General features: G+C 41.2%; 1 protein-coding gene across 3 annotated transcripts in view; it reads right to left on the bottom strand.

The window, feature by feature from the left end:
• Positions 1–22,230, bottom strand: part of tpra1 (transmembrane protein, adipocyte asscociated 1) — an 84,367-nt gene that overhangs the window by 40,127 nt on the left and 22,010 nt on the right. For 2 of the 3 annotated variants that reach the window (XM_072581808.1, XM_072581807.1), the window contains exon 2: positions 4,780–4,997. In XM_072581808.1, the coding sequence (XP_072437909.1) occupies positions 4,780–4,985 (206 nt within the window). In that variant the 5' untranslated portion in view covers positions 4,986–4,997. Of the gene's footprint in view, positions 1–4,779; positions 4,998–6,410; positions 6,503–22,230 lie in introns of those variants that run through there. The other variant, XM_072581809.1, reaches the window with a different exon arrangement.

Below are 22,230 nucleotides of genomic sequence, written 5' to 3'. Positions count from 1 at the left end.
AGCTTTCTTTGTTAAATACAGAAAAAAATATTACATTGGATGATCAACCATGATAATTGACTGTACACAACAAATATAAAATAGTCTCACTCAGTCATAACAATTTCAACAGTCCCTACATAATGAATTACAGACCCAGCTTATGATGACATGTAACTAAAACTATAAAAATTAATGACATTACACAGGTGAAAACAAATCTTGCCTGGATTGATAAGTACTGCCTAAGCATTTTCGGTAGGAGTTGGGGAAGCTAACTTCCACGTACTAATTGAATGATCAGCATCCTGCTCGGAACGGTGCACTCAAAAACCAGTCTTCTTATTCACTCAGAGAAACTGATTCAAGGTAATAATATCCATTGTTATTGGATTTTCACATGCCCAAGCAACACTGATAGTATACCAATAAATTTGACTTATGGATTGGTGTCGGTTTCTGGTGGAAGACAACTTTCCATATGGCGGATTACAAATTAAAGTCACAAAGTTTATTGACAGCATTTTAATAATGTTTGACCACTTAGTTCCATGGGCTAGCTTGATGAGTGAGCAAATTCATCAAGCAGTTCTTTAGGCTTTGATCTCCCAATCCTACTTCCATAAGAACATAAGAACTAGGAGGAGTAAGTCGTCCAGCCCTTTGAGCCTGCTCTGCCATTCAATAAGATCATGGCTGATCTTTTCATGGACTCAGCTGCAATTACACATGTTTTCACCATATCCCTTAATTCCTCTATTTTTCAAGAAAGCATCTTAACTTTAAAAGTGATTACTGAGGTAGCATCAACTACTTCACTGGGCAAGGAATTCCACAGATTAACTCTCTGGGTGAAGTTCCCCAAAACAATTATCGCCCTCCCATCACCTAACTAATTACCACATATAGTCAATTCCTCAAATAAAAGATGGACAGAAAGATTCGCAAAGAAAATTCTCATGAAAGTTTAGTGATGCTGTTCAGGAAAGTCCCTGACGATTTTTTTTTAATGTCTACATTTCCATGTTAAGTGAAAGCAGATTTAACTTTACTAGTTTGTCTTCCTAATTCAACAACAAAAGGCATCAAGTCTTTGCCCTTTCTCCAACTCATACCATGGCCCAAGCTGATCCACACGAAGTTTCCTTTGCAGTAAAAAAAAACCTAAATTGGCAGAGTTTTGGGAACCAGAAATTAATACCAAAGACAATACTGAAACCCTTAAACTCAGGAATGGTGCCAGAGGATTGGAGAATTGCAAATGTTACACTCTCATTAAAAAAAAATGACAAAGCTTAGTCTAGCAACCACAGATCAGTTTAACCTCAGCAGCAGAAAAAAAAATTTAGAAAACAGAATCAGGGATTTTAAAAACTGGCAAGTTACTTACAGAAGGGATGGACAAATGATAGGCAAATCTGAGTGTGGAAATGTATGAAGTGATTCATTCTGTCAGGAAGAAAATGGACAGATAATGTCAAAAATAGTATAATTCTAAAGAGTAGAAGAAGAACAGAGGGACCTGAGTTGGGGTGTGTATGTCTAAAACAAAATATATATTTCCGTTAATCATTAAGATGGCTGAACAAGTTGAGGAACAGTAAGTAATGATACAGTTTTGAAGATTTTATTGATGGGGCAAAGACAGTACAAAAGCAATAAAGTTATAGCAAATCTTTATCAAACATTGGGACTAAACCAGAGTATTGCCCCCAATTCTGGGCACCACACTTAAAGAAAATTGTGAAGGTACGAGAGAGGACATAAAGCAAATTCATGGGAATGGCAGCAGGGTGCAAGAGATCAGGGTATCAGAGCTCCTGTTAGAGTCATACATCACGGAAACCAACCCTTCAGTCCAACCAGTCCATGTCAAACTGAATCCCAAACTATTCTAGTTCCACCTGCCTGCTCCTGACCCAAATCTCTCCAAACATTTCCTAATCACATACTTCACGTTGTAATTGTGCCCGCATCCACCACTTCCTCAGGAAATTCACTCCACATGTGAACCACCTGGTGTAAAAAATTTGTTCCTTATGTCTTTTTTTAAAATCTCTCTCCTCTCACCTTAAAAAGGTGACCCCTAGTCTTGAAATCATTCATCCAAGGAAAAAGACACCTACCATTAACTCTATCTATACTCATAATATTATGAACTTCTACGAAAGGTCACCTCTCTACCTCCTACACTTCAGTGAAAAAATTCTTAGTCTATCCAGCCTCTCTATATAACTCAAACCTTCCATACCAGCAACATCCTGGTAAGAGCCTTCACCATGGACCTAGACAACTTCAACGTGACTTCCCAACTCCTATACTCCAAGGACTGAGCAATGAATGTAAAAGAAAAAAAAAGGGAGAATTTGGAACTACTTCACTTTCGAAGAGGTGATGGAGAGATTTGCTAGAAGTATTCAAAATCAAGAGAGATCTGAACAGAGTAAAAGGAAAAAATTATGCCTATTGCTAGAAGGATTGAGAACCAAAGGGTACCAGATTTTAGGTACATGGCAATAAAACGTAGTGATGGCATGAGGAAAATATTTTTGTCACATAGCAAATGGTTAATATCTCAACTGAACTTCAAGAAAATGAAACAGGATCAATTGAGGCCTTCATAAGGATTTGAATCTTTATCTAGATGGGAAACATTTGCAGAATTACTTGAAAAATGAAGGGCAAAGGGATTCAGGGCAACTTGCGAAATTGAAGTCAAAATCAGTTTAAATGTAGGAAACACAGGTGGTCGTAGAAACTCTGTGCAGTGCAGGCTGGTGTCGAATGGTGTATCACAGGAGTTGAGTCCCTCATTGTGCGAGATAGATATGTAGAATGTAGATGTAGAATAAGGGGACAGGGTGGGTGGAGAATATGATAAGTATGGTTGTGGATGCCATGATGCGTGGCCAGTTGGTTGACAGCAAGGAAGCAATTCTTAAGTTACAGGACGATGTAGATGGATTGGTTAGACTAATGGTGAATGAAAATTAATCCTGTTAAGTGTGAGGTGGTGCACTTTGAAATAACAAGGCAAGGGAATACTCAATGAATGACAGGCACTTGGAAGCTCAGAGAAACATGGCAAATCTTGAAGTGATTATCCGTAGATCCCAGAAAATGGCGGGACAGGTAAATAGGGGAGTTAGAAAGGTACACAGGATTCTTGCTTTTATCAGCCATGACAGATTGTTAGAGCAGCTATTCCCCTTAGAAGGGGGTTATAATTTTAAAGTGCAAGGTAGGAGGTTTGGAGAGAATGAGAGGAAAAGTTTTTTTAAAACTTGTGATGGGAATCTGTAATACATTGCCTGGGAAGGTAGTCAAGTCAGGAAACCTCAGCCTTTTAAACCTTGAAACATCATAACATTCAAGGCTGTGGGTCTAGTGCTGGAAAGTGGGATTAGTGCAGATCCACAATCGTTTTTGCAAACTTGATGGATCAGAAGGTCCTCTTCTGCACTCTGTGGTGCTAGGTGAATTGCTCCTTCAGAGGAAGGACACAGACATCAAGCCAAATGATCTCCTCTCATGCTATAACCATTAACTTGCGATAACCATTTCATAGGGCTGCACAGTGGCCCAGTGGTAGCACTGCTGCTTCACAGTGCCAGGGACCTGTACAAGAGGTTCGATTCCAGCCTCAGGTGACTATGCAAATTCCACACAGACATTCTCCCCTTGTCTGTGTGGGTTTCCTCCCACAGTCCAAAGATGTGCAGGCTAGGCGATTTGGCCGTGCTAAACTGCCCATTGTGTTCAGGGATATGTATGCTCGGCGCAGTAGTCAGGGATAAATGTACAGTAACACATTTGTGTGTGAGAGAGAGATAAATGTGTGAAAAGCAGAGAAGTTCTCCTTTGTGTTTCAACAGTATTTAGCCATTAACCAACAGCACGAGAAAACAAAATGCTATTCTGGTCATATCTGTTTGTGGGAGCTTGTTTTGCAGAACGAATACTTGGCTGCCATGTTTTGCAAATAACAACAGTAAAGAGGGGAGGCCGTGGCCTAGTGATGTACCATCTGGACTGTTAAACCAGACATCCAGGTCCAATTCCCACCACGGCAGATAGTGGAATTTGAATTGAATACACAAAAACAAAATATGGTACTAAGACTCTAATAATGATTGTGAATCCATCATTGATTGTCAGAAAAACTAACCTTGTTCACTGATGTTCTTTAGGGAGCCTACATGTGACTCTGGAACCACAATGCGATTGACTCTGGGCAATTGGGTAAAGCAATAAATGCTGATCTAGCCCTTATCCCATGAATGATTAAAACAAAATTTCAGAAGTAATTCAGCAGCTATAAAGACTTGGTAAAGCCCAGTGCTCAAACAAGGTACTAGGCAAATGAAGAGTTGTGTATTTAAAAAGCTTAATTTAATAAACTATACATATGGATCCTTACATAGCAGATTCCATCCTACTCCTGTAACTGGATAGTGACCACATGCATGAAATCTAAGGGTCACTGCATAGTGCTTATGAAGAGGAAACCTGGTGAAATTTCCCCATGACTTTAACTTGCTAGCCAAAACAATAAGAACTTAAAAGGGTAGAGGAATACATTGTATGGCTCAGAGTCTACTCTTCTCTGGGATATTCAATATTAAAGTCCATTTTCTCACCCTAAACCCATATTTCTTAACAGCACAGGAGGCAAGAGCTTCCCAGTTATTCTCACTCCAGTCCCCATCCTTGACATTTCCACACAAGCTTCAACCGCTTGCAACACTCTCCAGTCAAGGTATAAAAGGGAAGACTGGTAGATAAGTAAAGATACTTTACCGTGATCTACCAATATCCTCATACAGCACAACGAGACATTGGTTTGGTTGGGTAACATTGGTTGCTGTGCCAGCAGTTGCTGTGGAGGTCCACCATGGCATCGGAGCTGTAGTGCTGGTGCCTATAGGCACAGTTGAATTCTCATGCAGCGTGGTGCTTGAATTACTGTAATCCACAAATCGTACCACGGATGAAACATATGTCATCTTGACGCATTCCTGTCCAAAAAGAAATTAGTTTGACAAAGATTAACAGTTAGCCAGTTATCCTAGCCAAAGTCCATCTTTAGAGAAAATAATTCTTTTTGCAGTGTAGAGAATAATGCAAAATGCTTTCAGTATAACAAGGAAAATGATAATAGACTTTAAGCGGACAGAGATAGGCTGGTGAAATGGTCAGACATTGAGCAGCTGAAATTCAATACAGAAAAAAAAAGCGTATAGTCATTTTGGTAGGGAGAAAGAAGATAAACTAAACCTTACAATGTTAAAAAACAGATCTGGGGGTTTTGGTGCATAAATTTGTGACAGTGGCCAAATGAGCTAACAGAGCAGTTAAAGAAGCAACGTTGGCTTTACACACAGAAGCTTAAATGACAGAAGTCAGGAAACTATGCTAAAGCTAAACGAACAATTAAATTCGTGCAGCTAGAGGTGGTGTAGTAGGTTCAAATTCCAAGAACACTTCAGAAACTTCAAGAAGCTCTTTAAAAAAGGAGAGGAACAGAGAAAGGCAGCACATGGTGAGGTCAGTGCGAGAGAGAGCAGAGAGAGCAGCACAGAGAGAACAACACTGAACCTACGCAGTTACAGCCTTTGCTGTTTGAATACATGTATCGCTGGGCACTACAGTGCATCTGGGAAAAATTAACAAACAGTGAAATTCATAACTAATCTTGGACGAACCTGTTGTTTGGGAGAGGTCACAGCACATAAGTAAGTAGTCTTAAGTGAAGCCATACAGTAGTGAGTCGAGTGGGTTTTTTCTCAATTATATGTTTAATTGAGATATGTCTCTTAATTAAACTTAAAAGTATAAGCCATAAGTATTAAGTTAACCTGGAGCAATGTTTTGCAGAGGAATAACACAGTGCTATTTTCTGGGTCTGTACATTGAAAGAAACAAAAATGGCCCTTAGTGGAGTGTGATATGCTCTCATCAGATGTGGGAATTTAGGGAGAGTTTACAGATTACTGAGGATTATATCTGTTATAAATACCATTGGTTGTGAATCCTATCAGATCGAATGGATCAGTTGAAGAGGCAGTTAGAAGCAATGAGGAATTTACAAAGGGATGTGATGGATGTCAGTTTATAGGAAGGGAGAAAAGTCGCAGATACAGTCACATTGATGGGTTAACTCCAGGAAAGATAAGAGAGGTAGGCAGCTAGTGCAGGGGTCCTCTGTGGCTATCCCCATTTCAAATAAGCTGTTTTGGAAAAGCGTAGGGGGTGATAGACCCTCAGGGGAATGTAGCATGAACAGCCATGTTTCTGGTAATGAGACTAGCTCTAATGCAATGAGGTCACATCGGGCTCCAAGACATCAATTGTGTTAAGGTACTCAAGTCTGAAGCACACAGACAGACATTTGTGGCCAGCAGCAAAAAAAAAACAGAATGGTAGGTTACCTCCCAGGTGCCAGAATCAAGGGTGTCTCAGAGGGTGCAGAATGTTCTCAAGAGGCCAGCAGGTCATTGCACACGTTGGAACCAATAACATAGGAAGGGTAAAGGATGAGATTCTGAAGGGAGAATATAGAGTTAGGCAGGAATTTATAAAGGAGATCCTCAAGAGTAGTAATATCTGGATTGCTCCCAGTGCTGCTAGCAAGTGAGGGGAGTAATAGGAGGTGCTGAAAATGTATTGCTGGAAAAACGCAGCAGGTCAGGCAGCATCCAAGGAACAGGAGAATCGACATTTCAGGCATCAGCCCTTCTTCAGGAATGAGGAAAGTGTGTCCAGCAGGCTAAGACAAAAGGTAGGGAGGAGAGCGTTGGGAATGCGATAGGTGGAGGGAGGTCAAGGTGAGGGTGACCTGGGGTGTGCAGTGAGAGAGGGACTCACTGAAATCCTTGTAGAGGGAGGAAGAGAGCTTCTTCAAGGAAGACATCCTTGTAAGAGGATTATCGCATTCCCAACGCCCCTCCCCCAAGTCCCTCCTCCCTACCTTTTATCTTAGCCTGCTGGACACACTTTCCTCATTCTTGAAGAAGGGCTTAAGCCCGAAACGTCGATTCTCCTGTTCCTTGGATGCTGCCTGACCTGCTGCGCTTTTCCAGCAACACATTTTCAGCTCTGATCGCCAGCATCTGCAGTCCTCACTTTCTCCTCGAGGAATAGGAGGATAGAGCAGATGAATGCATGGCTGAGGAGCTGGTGTATGGCAGAAGGATTCACATTATTGGATTACTGGACTCTCTTTTCAGGTAGAAGTGACCTGTACAAGGAGGATGGATTGCACCTGAATTAAAAAGGGGACTAATATACTGGCAGGGAGATTTGGTAGAGCTGCTTAGGAAGATTTAAACCTATAAGGTGGAGTTGGGTGGGGGGGGGAAGAGAGAAACCAGGGAGATAGTGAGGAACGAGATCAATCACGTGCAATTCTGGTCTCCTTCCTATCGGAAAGATGTTGTGAAACTTGAAAGAGTTCAGAAAAGATTTACAAGGATGTTGCCAGGGTTGGAGGATCTGAGCTACAGGGAGAGACTGAACAGGCTGGGGCTGTTTTCCTTGGAGCGAGGCGGAGGGGTGACCTAATAGAGGTTTACAAAATTATGAGGGGCACAGATAGGATAAATAGACAAAGTCTTTTCCCTGGGGTCGGGGAATCCAGAACTAGAGGGCATAGGTTTAGGGTGAGAGGGGAAAGATATAAAAAGAGACCTAAGGGGCAACATTTTCATGCAAGACAGAGTGGGACGTATATGGAATGAGCTGCCAGAGGAAGCGGTAGAGGCTGGTACAATTGCAACATTTAAGAGGCATTTGGATGGGTATATGAATAGGAAGGGGTTGGAGGGATATGGGCCGTGTGCTGGCAGGTGGGACTAGATTGGGTTGGGATATCTGGTCGACATGGACGGGTTGGACCGAAGGGTCTGCTTCCATGCTGTACATCTCTATGACTGGTACAATTGACAATAGAAGCCAGTCAAACAAACAAAAAGTCAGGACAGGCCAGGACAAGGTAGGACTAATAAATTAAACTGCATTTATTTCAATGCAAGGGGCCTAACAGTGAAGGCAGATGAACTCAAGGCATGGTTAGGAACTTGGGACTAGGATATCATAGCAGTTACATAAACATAGCTCAGGAATGGACAAGACTGGCAGCTTACATGTTCCAGGGTACAAATTCTAGAGGAAAGGATAGAAAGGGAGGCAAGAGATGAGGGGGAATAGCATTTTTGATAAGGGATAGCATTACAGCTGTGCTGAGGGAGGATATTCCCAGAAATAATTCCGGGGAAGTTATGTGGGTTGAACTGAGAAATGAGAAAGGGATGATCAACCTTATTGGATTATACTATAGACCCCCTAATAGTCAAAGGGAAATTGAGAAATAAATTTGTAAGGAGATTGCAGTTATCTGTAAGAATAATAGGTGAAAGTGAGGAGTGCAGATGCTGGAGATCAGAGTCAAGAGTGCGGTGCTGGAAAAGCACAGCTGATCAGGCAGCATCTGAGGAGCAGAAGAATCGATGTTTTGGACATAAGCCCTTCAACAGGAATGAGGCTTGTGGGTCAGGGCTGAGAGATAATTGGGAAGGGGGTGGGGATGTGGGAGGTAGCTGGGAAAGCAATTGAAGGTGAGGGGGAAGGTGATAGGTCAGAGGGCGCAGTGACAGACAGGTCCGGAGGACAGGGTCAAGTTGGCAAATGGAGTTAAGGAGAATCCAAAGGATTTTCACAAATACATTAAGGACAAAAGGGTAACTAGGGAGAGAATAGGGCCCCTCAAAGGTCAGCAAGGTGGCCTTTGTGTGGAGCCACAAGAGATGGGGCAAATACTAAACGAATATTCTGCATCAGCATTTACTGTGGAAAAGGACATGGAAGATATACACTGTAGGGAAATGGTGACAACTTGAAAATGTCCATATTACAGAGGAGGAAGAAGTGCTAGATGTCTGAAATAAATATGGATAAACCCCCAGGACCTGATCAGATATACCCTAGAACTCTGTGGGAAGCTAGAGAAGTGATTGCTTGGCAATCTTACTTTACTGAGATATCTGTCTGCCTCCATATTCAAAAGATGAGGTGCTGAAAGATTGGAGGTTGGCTAACGTGGTGCCACTGTTTAAGAAGAGTGGTAAGGACAAGCCAGGTAACTATAGACCAGTGAGCCTGACCTCAGTGGTGGGCAAGTTGCTGGAGGGAATCCGGAGGGACAGGATGTACATGTATTTGGAAAGGCAAGGACTGGTTAGGGATATGAAAAGCGTGGTGCTGGAAAAACACAGCAGGCTAGGCAGCATCTGAGGAGCAGGAGAATCAATGTTTCGGGCATAAGCCCTTCTTGATTGTCAACATGGCTTTGCGCGTGGGAAATCATGTCTCAGAAACTTGTTTGAGTTTTTTTGAAGAAATTGCAAAGAGGATTGATGAGGGCAGAGCGTGACGTGATCGATAAGGACTTCAGTAAGGCATTTGACAAGGTTCACTGGGAGACTGGTGAGCAAGTTTAGATTTCATGGAATTCAGGGAGAGAATTAGCCATTTGGATACAGAACTAGCTCAAAAAAGGTACAAGACAGTGGGTAGTGGTGAAAGGTTGTTATTCAGACTTAAGGCCTGTGACCAGTGGAGTACCCCAAGGATTGGTGCTGGGTCCATACTTTTCATCATGTATATAAATGATTTGGATGTTGTGAGACAGGTGGGACTAGATTGGGGTGGGATATCTGGTCAGCATGGACGAGTTGGACCGAAGGGTGTGTTTCTGTACTGTACATCTTTAGGACTCAGATTTAGAAGAATAGTTCTACAGATGAGGAATTACAATTACATGGAAAGACTAGAGAAAGCTAAATGAAGATTTGACATAAGTGTTTAGATACTGTGAATAAAGAGAAATGGTTTCCAGTAGCTGAAAAACATTTTTATACAAGTGGCTAAGATTTGGAAGGAACTTGTCCAATGATGGTTCAATAGTCAGTGGAATTCTAAATATTAGAAGGGGAAAATATTGCACGGATATGGACAAAAAAACTAACTGATGAATATACTGCACTTGGAAAAAGAGCTGGAGCAGACCTGATGAGCCACGAAATAGCTTCCTGTTGTACTATATTATCACATCAGCCATGTCAACTTAAATAGTTCAGGAGAGATTTGCCTTCACTACCTGACCTGTGCAGAGTTGACTCAGGGTAGAGATAAACATTTTCAGTACTCACTTTGGGAAGAGAGAAAAGATTTGGGAATTATCTATGCCTGGATTCTGAAAAAGACCAAGATCAATAGTCTGATCATTTCCTTTCATCACCTACCAGACTTCCACACGCCCATCACCACCTACCTCCTTGCCCAAGGTTTCAGTCACCTAATAATAATTATTTTTAAAATGTGGCTCACGATTCAAATGCTGTTAGAGATTCTCCAATGAAGTAACTCAGGGTGTTTTCCTAGGTTAGCTATGTCAATGAAAACTCTTATTGCTATCCCTAGTTTTTGTTGGCATTCAGAGTTAGCAGCTTTTTGACTTGATCTGACCTTAGAGAGTCACATGAATGAGATACGGTGAAAAACATTGTTTTGTGTGCTATCCATGCAAATCAGAAGTATATAAGGGTGATAAAACAGAATACAGAATAAAAAAAGTATAACAGGTACAGAGAAGGTGCACAGAAAGATCAACTCTAATATACACACGGTCTGTTCAAAAGTCTGATAACAGTAGGGAAGAAGCTGTTCTTAAATCTGTTGACATGTGTTTCCAAATTTTTGTACCGTCTGCCTGATGGAAGAGAGAGTATAACCTGGGTAGGAGAGGTCTTTGATTATGTTGGTAGGAAAGTGTAGATGGAGTGGATGATTTGCGTAATGGAAAGAGAGCACGAGCAAACGCAAGAACAAACAACTGAGAGAATGACCAAAGAGAACAAAAGATAAGACGACAAAGCAAAAAAAAAAGTGAAACATTTGGAACACTGGCCAAACAACTTGAACACTAAAATGTTAACGTCATGTAGAGTCTGATGCAGGATCTGGTTTCAATCCATACAGAGTTAGGCAAACAGAAATATAGTTGACTCTGTCCAAATTTAAACTTTTCACCCTCTGAAAACTGGGCCCATGCCAAATACTCAATTAAATTTCATCATGATATGCTGGGCCCATCTCTAGGTCACCATTGGCCATCAGCTGCAAATGAAGACCAGACTGCTGTGACACCTTGGCAGCAGAGCACGGAACACAGCAAATTCAGCAAAAAGCAAACAGTGACCTTTTGGGGTTAACACATTTGCTGATCACTCATATCCAGATATACAATTTTTTACCCTTTCAGATTTATAGGCTCAATGTATTAAGCGCAGGATGTTGAAAAGCCTCAAAGCATTTCACATATCAGAACAGGAGTGGATGATTCATCCCCAAGCCTATTTTACTATTCAATAAAACCATGCATTTAAACTCCATTTAATCATACTTGATGGATATTCCTCAATACCATTACATAACAAACAGTATCATGTTTTGAACATATTCAATCAATTCTCCAGGATGTCTTGTCTTTTGGAGGAGCTTCAAAAAGGGTCTCTGATTTTACTTCTAAATGGCCCAATTCAAATTTTAAATTGTGTGTTTCCTGATCTTGATTTTCCAGAGAGAATTATTTCATAAAATTAATTTTTTTGAATCTTATTAAAACGTTAAACACCACAATCTGGTCGCTCTTCAATCTACTACACTAGGATATAGAAGCCAAGCTTACGTGACCTCTAATAATTAAACCCTTTACAGGCCTGGCATCATTCAATGTTCCTGAATATTATTGACAATGGTTTGATATAGTTATTGATAGAAGACGTAGACAGCTGGTAGAATTCCAAAGTTATAACTTGGAGATCGAAACACACCAAGCAGCTTATAGATCATGTATGTGCAACCAAATTGACAGTCTAGCCAGCATCAGTTTGTTTTGGTGACTGCTCAGTTACCCAAGAGTCAGAAGGCTGTGGGTTAAAATCACAGTCCCTGATTCAAGTGTATAATCCAGGCTGTCACTGCAATGTAGCATTGTTGCCCTGCAGACAAGATGTTCAAGCCTGATTTGCTTGTTCCAAGAAACGAAACTCTGGCCAACATTCTTCCCTCAACCACTAAGTGGATATTCATCTCATCTCTGTGCACACAAAAAGGGTTTCTCTGCTTATCTACATACCGATCTTATTAAAGTCTGAACAGTACTTTTCAGATATTGTTAAGAAACAAGTGGATGCTATTTAGGACAAGATTTTCCTTTTTTTCTTAGGTAGACATTGTCATATTTTCCAAAGGTCACATTAGCAATGGTTCCACCTCAAAACTTTATAGGTAAAAAAGGAGAAAATAACAATACACATCAAGGAAGGAAGAAGCCAACCCTTGCAAGCACACAGATTTGACTGGAGTTAGCCAAGGCATTCAGATCCTCATGGCAACTCCAAGACAGTTAGGGGCAGGAAACTAATTTTATAAAAGAGGTAGGAATGGAGGAACTCAGAGCACGGCGATAAATTCATTTTCTACCTATCACTCACACCTCACCCCATTCCATTCCAAAACAAAAGGTGGAAAGAGAGCACCGAATTATAATGCAAGCATACATTCACTTAAAAATGCATTTATGTCTGGTCGGCATGGACAGGTTGGACCGAAGGGTCTGTTTCCATGCTGTACATCTCTATGACTCTAAGCTGGAGATGAGGTGGGTGGGGGGGGGGGGCGTGGTGGTGAGGTGATCTAATCAAGGGGTGTGTGTGTCTGTGAATGTGGTCACGAATAAATCCAATATTGAATACAGGAGAGACCTGCACTCAGAAGTGGCTGCTGTAATGTGGAACATGCTAGCACAAAAAATAATTACGGTGAATCATGTTGACATAATTAAGGGAAGTTAGAGAAACAAAATGAGGAAGAACAGAAAAAGGTACACTGCTGGGGATAGATAATGTAGGCTGGGACAAGGTTTGTGTGAAGCACAAACACCTACATGAACAAATGAGGATTGGCTTGTTCCTGGATACAATCTATATTAAAAAGAAAACCTCTACACCAGTTCCAACTGAGAAGCAAATTAGGATTCCTTCCAGCACACAGTTATCATAGGATAATATAGCATTTGTAAGTTGCATCAATAACAAGTGTAATAAGCTTTTTTTGTGCCCTCAGATTGAATACAAATTGCATAAAGTGAGCTTAAGCCTCACTCCAGACCCTTAAGGTTAAGATAATATTGAAAACATGCTGCACTGTTGAAGGCACTATCCTAAACCAAAGCTCCATTCATTCAGTCAAATGCAAAAAGAATCTTGGGCAAAATTCACAGATTTCCTCTGTCTGAAACAATATGCAGCAAACAACACTACCACCAAATTAGATTTTTGTTGTTTGTGGGGTCTTCTCTTGCAAATGATTTGTTAAGTTTGCTGACACAAAATTAACAACACTTTGAAAAATGAACTTGCAGGTGGTGGTGTCCCCATGCATCTACTACCCTTATCCTTTCAGACTTAAATGGTTATGGGTTTGGAAGGTGCTGTCTAAACTTCTTTGGTGAATTGCTTGCTGTGCATTTTGTAGATGGTACACACTGCTGGTACTGATCATCAGTGCAGGAGGGAGTGAATGCTTGTGGATGTGGTGCCAAACAAGCATGATTTGTCCTGGACAGTGTCAAGCTTCTAGTGTTTTTGGAGCTGCATTCATCCAGGCAAGTGGGGAATATTCCATCACACTCCTGACTTGTGCATTGTAAGTGGTGGACAAGCTTTAGGGAGTTAGATGGAGAGTTACTCATCACAGTGTGCCCAGCCTCTCACCTCCTCTTGTAGCCACTGTTTATTGCTAAGTCCCAGTTGAGTTTCTGGTCAAATGGTAATCCCCAGGATGTTGACAGTGGAGTATTTAGTGATAGTAACACCGCTGAATGTCAAGAGGCAGTGGTAAGATGGTCACGTTTGTGGCAGAATGCTACTTGCCACCTGTCAGGCTGAGCCTGGATATTGTCCAGATCTTGCAGCATTTGAACATTGACTGCCTCAGTATCTGAGAAATCACAAATGATGCTGAACATTGCGCAAACATTCCCATTTCTAACCTTATGGTGGAGGGAAGGTCATTGATGAAGCAGTTGAAGATGGTTCAGCCTTGCCAGCTACACTCATTACTTAAAGTGTTTTGGAGCACTGTAAATGGAAGTATTTTTCCTTTTCAAAAAAAAGCATCAAGAACATGTTTTACTGGACTCCTCTTGCTGTTCTACCACCTTGTGCTGAAATCACTGGATGTAAACAAATCATAGTGGCATGACCACCAACAGTTCACAAAGGTAAATAGTAAATGATTGGCTGGTGACCGTAAATACTACTTAACTGTTCCCTTCAACAGGATTTCAACTTGAAAACAAAAAAGTCCATAACTTTTACACACAGTTCAAGGACCCCTGTGAAAACAAATTGAAATATAGGAACACATTCGTACACACACAGATCACATGCCTTGGCCTTCTTTGAATTCATTCCTCCAACTCAAATGTTTGGCCTTGATGGTCAAGGCACTTAGTGAAGTCGGTGAACTATGCACATCAGAATGCAATTTACAGTGTGCAATGAGTACCAAATCCAGTGCAACAATCAATGGTAAATTTAGACCTGCTCTAGGTGGCAAGAGTTGGGATAGGGGAGGTGGCATGAGGAATAAAGTGGTATCAAAGCCTGGTGGATCCTGGGGTATGCATCCAGCCAATGACAATGCTCTCAACAAGTATTTAACATAAAGAGCAAACAATACATAATCTCCCAAGCTTTGTGAGCACACAATGTACTGAACAACATGACAATAGGCATTCACTGGTTGATTGGGAAAGGGAGTTCATTCTAGTTACCTATAGCAATGAAGACAGCAGTCGTCAGGAATGCAACAGACAACTAGAGTGCTACTATTCTGTTAAAGTACTTTGGAGTGCAGTATGTACATTGAAACATGAAATCACATAATTGTGCATAGGTGATGATGATTGAAGGTCAGATGATTGATCAAATTATAAAGAATAACAGAAAATAAGTCTGTAAGTCAGCTCACTAAGCTTGAAGGTTCGTTTTCAATGTTTCACCATACTAGGTAACATCAGTGAGAGTCTCTGGTGAAACACTGGTGACATGTCCCCCCTCTCTATTTATAGGTCTTGGTTTCTTAAGGTGGGTGATATCATTTTTCCAAGGCAAGGCAGATAGGATCTAAGCTGATGTATTTATTGATGGAGTCTGGTTAGAATGCCATGCCTCTAAGAATTCTCGTGTGTGTCCTTGTCTCGCCTGTCCGCAGATGTGTGTGTTGTCCCAGTCAAAGTGGCATCTTTCTTTGTCTGTAATGTATGAAACTAGAGAGAGTGAGTCTTTTGGTGGCTAGTTGGTGGTCATGTATCCTGGTGGCAAGTTTCCTGCTAGTTTGTCCAATGTGATGATTTTTACAGTTCCTGCATGGTATCTTGTAAATGGCGTTAGTTTTGGTGGTGGTATCTAATGGATCCTTTAGGTTCCATAGTTGCTGTTTAAGTGTGTTGGTAGGTTTGTGGGCTACCATGATGCCGAGCGGTCTGAGTAGTCTGGAAGACATTTCTGATATCTCTTTGAAGAAAAATATCTATACATTTTCAAGAAAAATGGGCACCCAATAAACACAATCTGTCGATTCCTAAGAAACAAACCCAAACAAGCAGACACAACGCAACCAAAAGCTATAGCAACATTACCTTATATCAAAGGCATATCAGAAATGACTTCCAGAATACTCAAGACACCTTGGCATCATGGTATCCCACAAATCTAGCAACACACTTAAATAGCGACTAAGGAACCTAAAGGATCCATTAGATACCACCAGCAAAACTAACGCCATTTACAAGATACCATGCAGGAACTGTTTTAAAAAAAAAACTACAATTGGACAAGCTACCAGGAAACTTGCCACTAGGATACATGAACACTAACTGGCCACCAAATGACATGACCCACTATCACTAGTTTCCCTACATACAGATAAAGAAGGACATCACTTTGACTAGGACAACACACACATCCTAGGAGAGGCGAAACAAAGACATGCTCAAGAATTCTTGGAGGCATGGCATTCTAACCAGACTCCATCAATAAATACATCAGCTTAGATCCTATCTGCCTTGCCTTGGAAAAATGATATCACCCACCTTATGAAACCAAGACCTAAGAACAAAGAGTTGGGACATACCACCAGCGCTGCACCAGAAACTCTCACTGATTAAGTTACCTAGTATGGTGACAAAACATTTGAAAACAAACCTTCAAGCTCAGCGAGCTAACTTACAGACTTGTCAACCTGAGCTACAAATCTTCTCAAAAATCACTAATAGAAGAGAATGATTAAAAGGAGAAGTCAACACTATGAGAAGTTAGAACATACGAAAAGTTGAGCACATTTAGGGAGGAAGAAAAAGGTGATTTTACACCCAAGTCCCAAAGTTATCCACCACTGGGATATTTTCCTCATTGTGTTTAGGTCTGTATTAGATTTGTTGCTAGAGTATGATTGCTATAGTTTGTCAACCTTTGTATAATGCAACCACAAGGCTGGCAGAAGGTGAAGTGGACCATAGATTTTCATGCCTTGCAACTTCTATGGTAAAACATATTGCCTAACGTTGAACCAAAATCAGCTTCATAAAAACATCATTATGGCAGCTTGGCTCAGTTGAAAATGCTTTTGCCTCTAAATCAATGTGGGCTTGAGACCCACTCCAGCACTTGAACTCATATAGGTTAAGTATATGCTTGGGGTATCATTCCAAAAACTGCGAGCTGGCTTCTGCCCAGCTTTCAGATATTTGTAGAAACTCTTACTATCTGGTTTTTACATTTATAGCAAGCTTCTCCTCATACTCTTAACTTCTCCCTCCTTTTAAGTGTTTGGATCAATCACATGACCTTCCACTCACTCACACGCATTACATGGATTTTCCTTAACCACAGATGGTGGGTCTTTCCCTTTCAATTATTTCTTATAGTAGGAATGTACTTATTCAGAGTACTCTTGAAATATCCCCTTAAATGTCAGCTACTCATTTCCTACTTATCCATATCCTAGCCTAGTATCCCAGTCTAAACAAGAGGCTCGAGTCTTAAAGATATAACTTATTGCATGGAAGCAATTAAGTACAGGCTACATTCCTAAGTTATGACATTGTTCCACGTTTCCCAAGACTGTACAAATCAGGAGATTGCTGGAGGTTTCACAAAGCTCTACACAACAACTTTCAGAATGATTGCTTTACACAACATGCCATGCAAGCTCTTAAATAAAGTCAGTAATTTGTGACACAATGAAACTTAAGCATCATCTTCATCCAAGAGGCTAAAGTCACTCAATAAAAATCGCCTCAGGATATAGAGACGTAATTCAGTTGTTTCAAAGTTGCACAATGCATCTTTTTAAACAAATATATATTTAGTTCATCAAAAAAACTTGCATCTCAGGAAGAAAAAAGGTAGCGTTCATGAGAATTCTAAGTCATTTACCCTTGTTAGACACAAGGTACGTTTATGTGCAAGGACCCAGGTTTAAAAACAAAAGAAGTGGTTTTGGTCTTGTGTCTTCTTGAATCATTCAGAGGTAAGTCTATAGTCCCCCATGGCTTTCCCTAAAGCAATGCCTCAGCTAGAATCACCTGGTCAATCATGCCTCTTGTGCCCTACATGATAAATTGTTGCAGTCATTTGAAACTTGGCATTCTTGCATTTGTTCTGACGAGCACAAGACAAAAAGAAAACTTCAACAACATTTACAGCAATTTTCAAAAGCCTATATGACCAAGAAACTGTTAGAATTACAGGTGCTTGTTTAAGAGAAGCTCAGAAATAAAGCTGACGTGGTACAGCATCATCATTGGTTGGAGAACAGAATTATGGTGCAATAATTTAACATTAGTAATTTTCATCATGGAAGTGGCCATAATAATTTGTAATAAAAAGCTTAGACATCAAACTTGCACAGATGAAAATAAAACATACACATTCATTGAATGTTATTCCAGATTTAGTTCATATAAATCAGAGTTATGACAAGCCAGAAAATATGATGCAGCATGGCCGATGATGAAACGGATGTGATCATAAGCCTGTGGTAGTGGTTTTAACCCAGGATATTGAACTTTGTTCAAAATCTGCTGGATGGTTTTACTGACAGCTGATTAATTCAGCTTCAAGCACCTACACATTATCTACTGAAATCTCAGCATCAATGCTAAAATTTGCAATGCAATATTTCAGGAATAGGTCCCTCATCTTTTGGTTCAGGTCCCATTAATCTACTGCAAAGAGAAACTCATGATATTCTAAACCATCATTTACACAGTAAACATTAAAAGGACTGTTGAAGGGGATTTGGAGCTTTAATGCAGGTCAGGTGAATCATCCCACAACAGTTATTTCAGCACAGCTTCAACAGTTCACTACATATTGACAAGATAAATAGCAACAGACTCCCTCAGCGCATCACTCCACTCATTAGCTACAGTCTTCAAAGACACTTGCTCCATACTTAACCATTCCACTGACTAATGTGCCCATGGAAAAAGTAAATAATGTTCTATAGGGCCCCACCACACAGATTTACAAAATTTTAAAAAGAACGAACTTCTATTTGTACACAACCTTTCAAAAACATCCCAAAGTGATGTGCAGTCACAAACTATTATGCAGTTTAGTCATGGTTGTAATGTAGAGGCAATGATGGCATCTCTCAGGATTCTGGATCAAAACAAAAATGCTACATTAGAATAGAACCATCCTTTTGCAGGAGATTTTAAACCAAGGGCCTGTCTATCTCTCAAGATGAGACAAATGATCCTGCAGCACTACTGGAGTAGGAACAGGGGAGACATCTATCCATAGTGACTTTATCACCATGAAGCCCGCAAACCAAAAATCACTTCTAAAATAAAACAGATCATTATTGATTTCTGTGCACAGATAGAGGGTGTTGCAATTTCCAAGATTACAACTGCAAAGATACTTCAAAAACACTTATTATTGTCAGTCCCTAGCTGCCCTTGAGAAGGTGCTGGAGCGCTGTCTTCTCCAATTGCTGCAGCCCACCAGCAGTGGTTGACCCACAGTGCCCTGAGGGAGGGAATTCAAGGATTTTGACTCAAGTGAAGGAAAGGCAATATATTTCCATGTCAGGACAGTGAGTATTTTGGAGAGGAACTTGAAAGTGATGGCATGCCCATATATCTGCTGCCCTTGCCCTTCTAGATGGAAGTGGTCGTGGGTTTGGAAGGTGCAGTCTGAGAATTTTGGATGAATTTCTGCAGTGCATCTTGCGTATAGTACAGTGCTGTTACTGTGCATCAATGGTAGAGGGAATAGATGATTGTCTGTGTGGTGCCAATCGAGTGGGTTGCTTTGTCCTGGATGTTGAAACTTCTGGAGTGTTGTTGGAACAACACCCATCCAGGCAAGTGGGGAGTATTTCATCATACACCTGACTTATGCCTTGCAGATGTTAGTCTTTGGGGAGTTACTTGCTGCATATTCCTAGCCTTTGACCTGCTCTTCTAGCCAGTGTTCATGTGGTGAGTCCAGTTGAATTTCTGGTTCATGGTAACCCACAGAATATTGATTGTGGGGGATTCAGTGATGGTAAAGCCATTGAATCTTATGGGGAGATGGTTAGATCATCTCTGATTGGGGATGGTCACAGTCTGGCATGTGTGGTGCGAACACATTGCCACTTGCCCAAGCCTGAATAATGTCCAGATCTTGTTGCATTTGAACTCAGACTTCTTCAGTTTCTGAGGAGTCACAAATGATGCTGAACATTATGCAATCATCAGTGAAACACCCCCACATCTGACCTTATGATGGAGAAAGATCATTGAAGCAGCAGCTGTAGATGGTTGGGCCTAGGACACTACGCTGAGGAACTCCTGCAGAGTTGTCCTGGAGCTAAGATCGCTGAGCTCCAACAACCACGATCATCCTCTCCAATGTGCCATGTATGATTCTAACAAGCAGAGCATTTGCCCATCGATTCCAGTTTTGCTCAGGCTCCATGATGCCACACTCAGTCGAGTGCAGGCTTGATGTCAAAGGCTGTCACTCTCACCTTCCATCTGGAATTCAGCTCCTTTGTCCACATTTAAACCAAGGCTGTAATGAGATTAGGAGCTGAATGGCCCTGGTGGAACGCAAGCTGGGTAGCACTGAACAGGTTATTGCTGAGCAGGTGCTGCTTGATATCACTATTGATGATTACTTTCAATCATCAGTAAAGTGATGAAAGGTAACGGAGACAGTAATTGACAGGGTTGGATTTGTCCTGCTTTTTATGTATAGGACATAACTAGGCAATTTTCCACATTGTCAGGTAGATGCCAGTGTTATAGCTATACTGGAAGAACTTGGCTAGGGGAGGGGCAAGTTCTGCAGCACAAGTCTTCAGTGCTGTTTTTGGAATCTTGTCAGGGCCTTTGCAGCAAAGTGTCTCCAACTATTTCTTCATACCATGCGAATCAAATTGACTGAAGATTGGTTTTCATAATGTTGAGGACCAGTACAGAAGGCAGAGATGGATGATCCAGTAATATTTGGAAGTTAATGGCTGCTTCTGTATTCTCAAACAAGAACAGGGCCTATCAATGTTGCAGTCAGAGTCCCACAGCATGGAAACAGACCCTTTAGTACTACTAGTCCATGCTGACCACATTCCCAAACCAAACTACTCCCACTTGCCTGCATTTGACCCATATCCCTCCAAACCTTTCCTTTTCATTAACTTATCCAAATGTCTTCTAAATGTTGTAACTGTACCTACATCACTTCCTCTGGCAGTTCATTCCACACAGAAACCACTGTACAAAAAAATTTGCCTCTCATGTCCTTTTTAAAATCCTTCTCCTCTCACCTTAAAGGTATGGCCCCTAGTTTTGAATTCCCCCCAACCGAGAGAAAAGATCCTTGCTATTCATCCTGTCTACGCCCCTCGAGATTTTATAAACCTCAATAAAAGGTCACCTCTCAACCTCCTACACTCCAGCGTAAAAGTCCAAGGCTATCTTTATAACTCAAACCTTCCATTCGAAACAACATTCTGATAAAGCTTTTCTGAACCCTCTCCAATTTAATGATCCTCATCAAAATCGTTAATACAAAATGACAAACCGAAGAGGACCCAGTACTAATCTCTGTAGAACACTGCTGGTGACAGGCCTCCTAAAAACAACCCTCCATCACCAGCCTCTGTCTTCTAATATCAAACCAATTTTGTATACATTTGACAAGCTCTCCCTTAAGCCCATGTAATCTAACTTTACTAATTAGTCTACTTTATCAAAGGCTTTACTAATGTCAATGTCTACCATTCTGCCCTCAATCTTTTTGGTTACCATCTCTAAAAACCCTCAAACAGGTTTATGAGACATGATTTCTCTCACACACAGCCATGCTGACAATCCTTAACTAGTCCTTGCCTCTCCAAACGCAAATAAATCCTATCTTTCAGAATCACCTCCAGCAACTTATTCACCTGCTGATGCCAGACTCAGAGGTCTATAGATTAGATTACTTACAGTGTGGAAACAGGCCCTTCAGCCCAACAAGTCCACACCGACCCGCCGAAGCGCACCCACCCAGACCCATTCCCTTACATATACCCCTGCACCTAACACTACGGGCAACTTAGCATGGCCAATTCACCTGACCTGCACATCTTTGGACTGTGGGAGGAAACCGGAGCATCCGGAGGAAACCCACGCAGACACGGGGAGAATGTGCAAACTCCACACAGACAGTCACCTGAGGTGGGAATTGAACCCAGGTTTCTGGCGCTGTGAGGCAGCAGTGCTAACCACTGTGCCACCGTGCCGCCCCTAGTTTCTAGGCTTCTCCTTACAGCCTAATTAAGGCACAACATTAACCTTCAGTCCTCCAGCACCTCACCCATGGTTATAGACGATACAAATATCTCTGCTAGAGGTCCTGCAATTTCTTTCCCCCCCCCCCCCCAGCATCCCATGACATCCTGAGATAACTTGATCAGACCCGGATCTATACACCTTTATGTTTTCTAAGACCTCCAGCACTACTACTTCTGTAATGTGAACTGTTTACAAAAACATTAGTATTTACTTCAGAGTTCTTTATCCTCCATTTCTTCCTCCACAGTAAAAACTGAAGCAAAATCTCCTGAGGTACAACACATAGA

Source organism: Chiloscyllium punctatum, chromosome 12, assembly GCF_047496795.1.
Source record: "Chiloscyllium punctatum isolate Juve2018m chromosome 12, sChiPun1.3, whole genome shotgun sequence".
NCBI lineage: Eukaryota > Metazoa > Chordata > Chondrichthyes > Orectolobiformes > Hemiscylliidae > Chiloscyllium > Chiloscyllium punctatum.
This window is presented reverse-complemented; position numbering and strand designations above follow the sequence as displayed.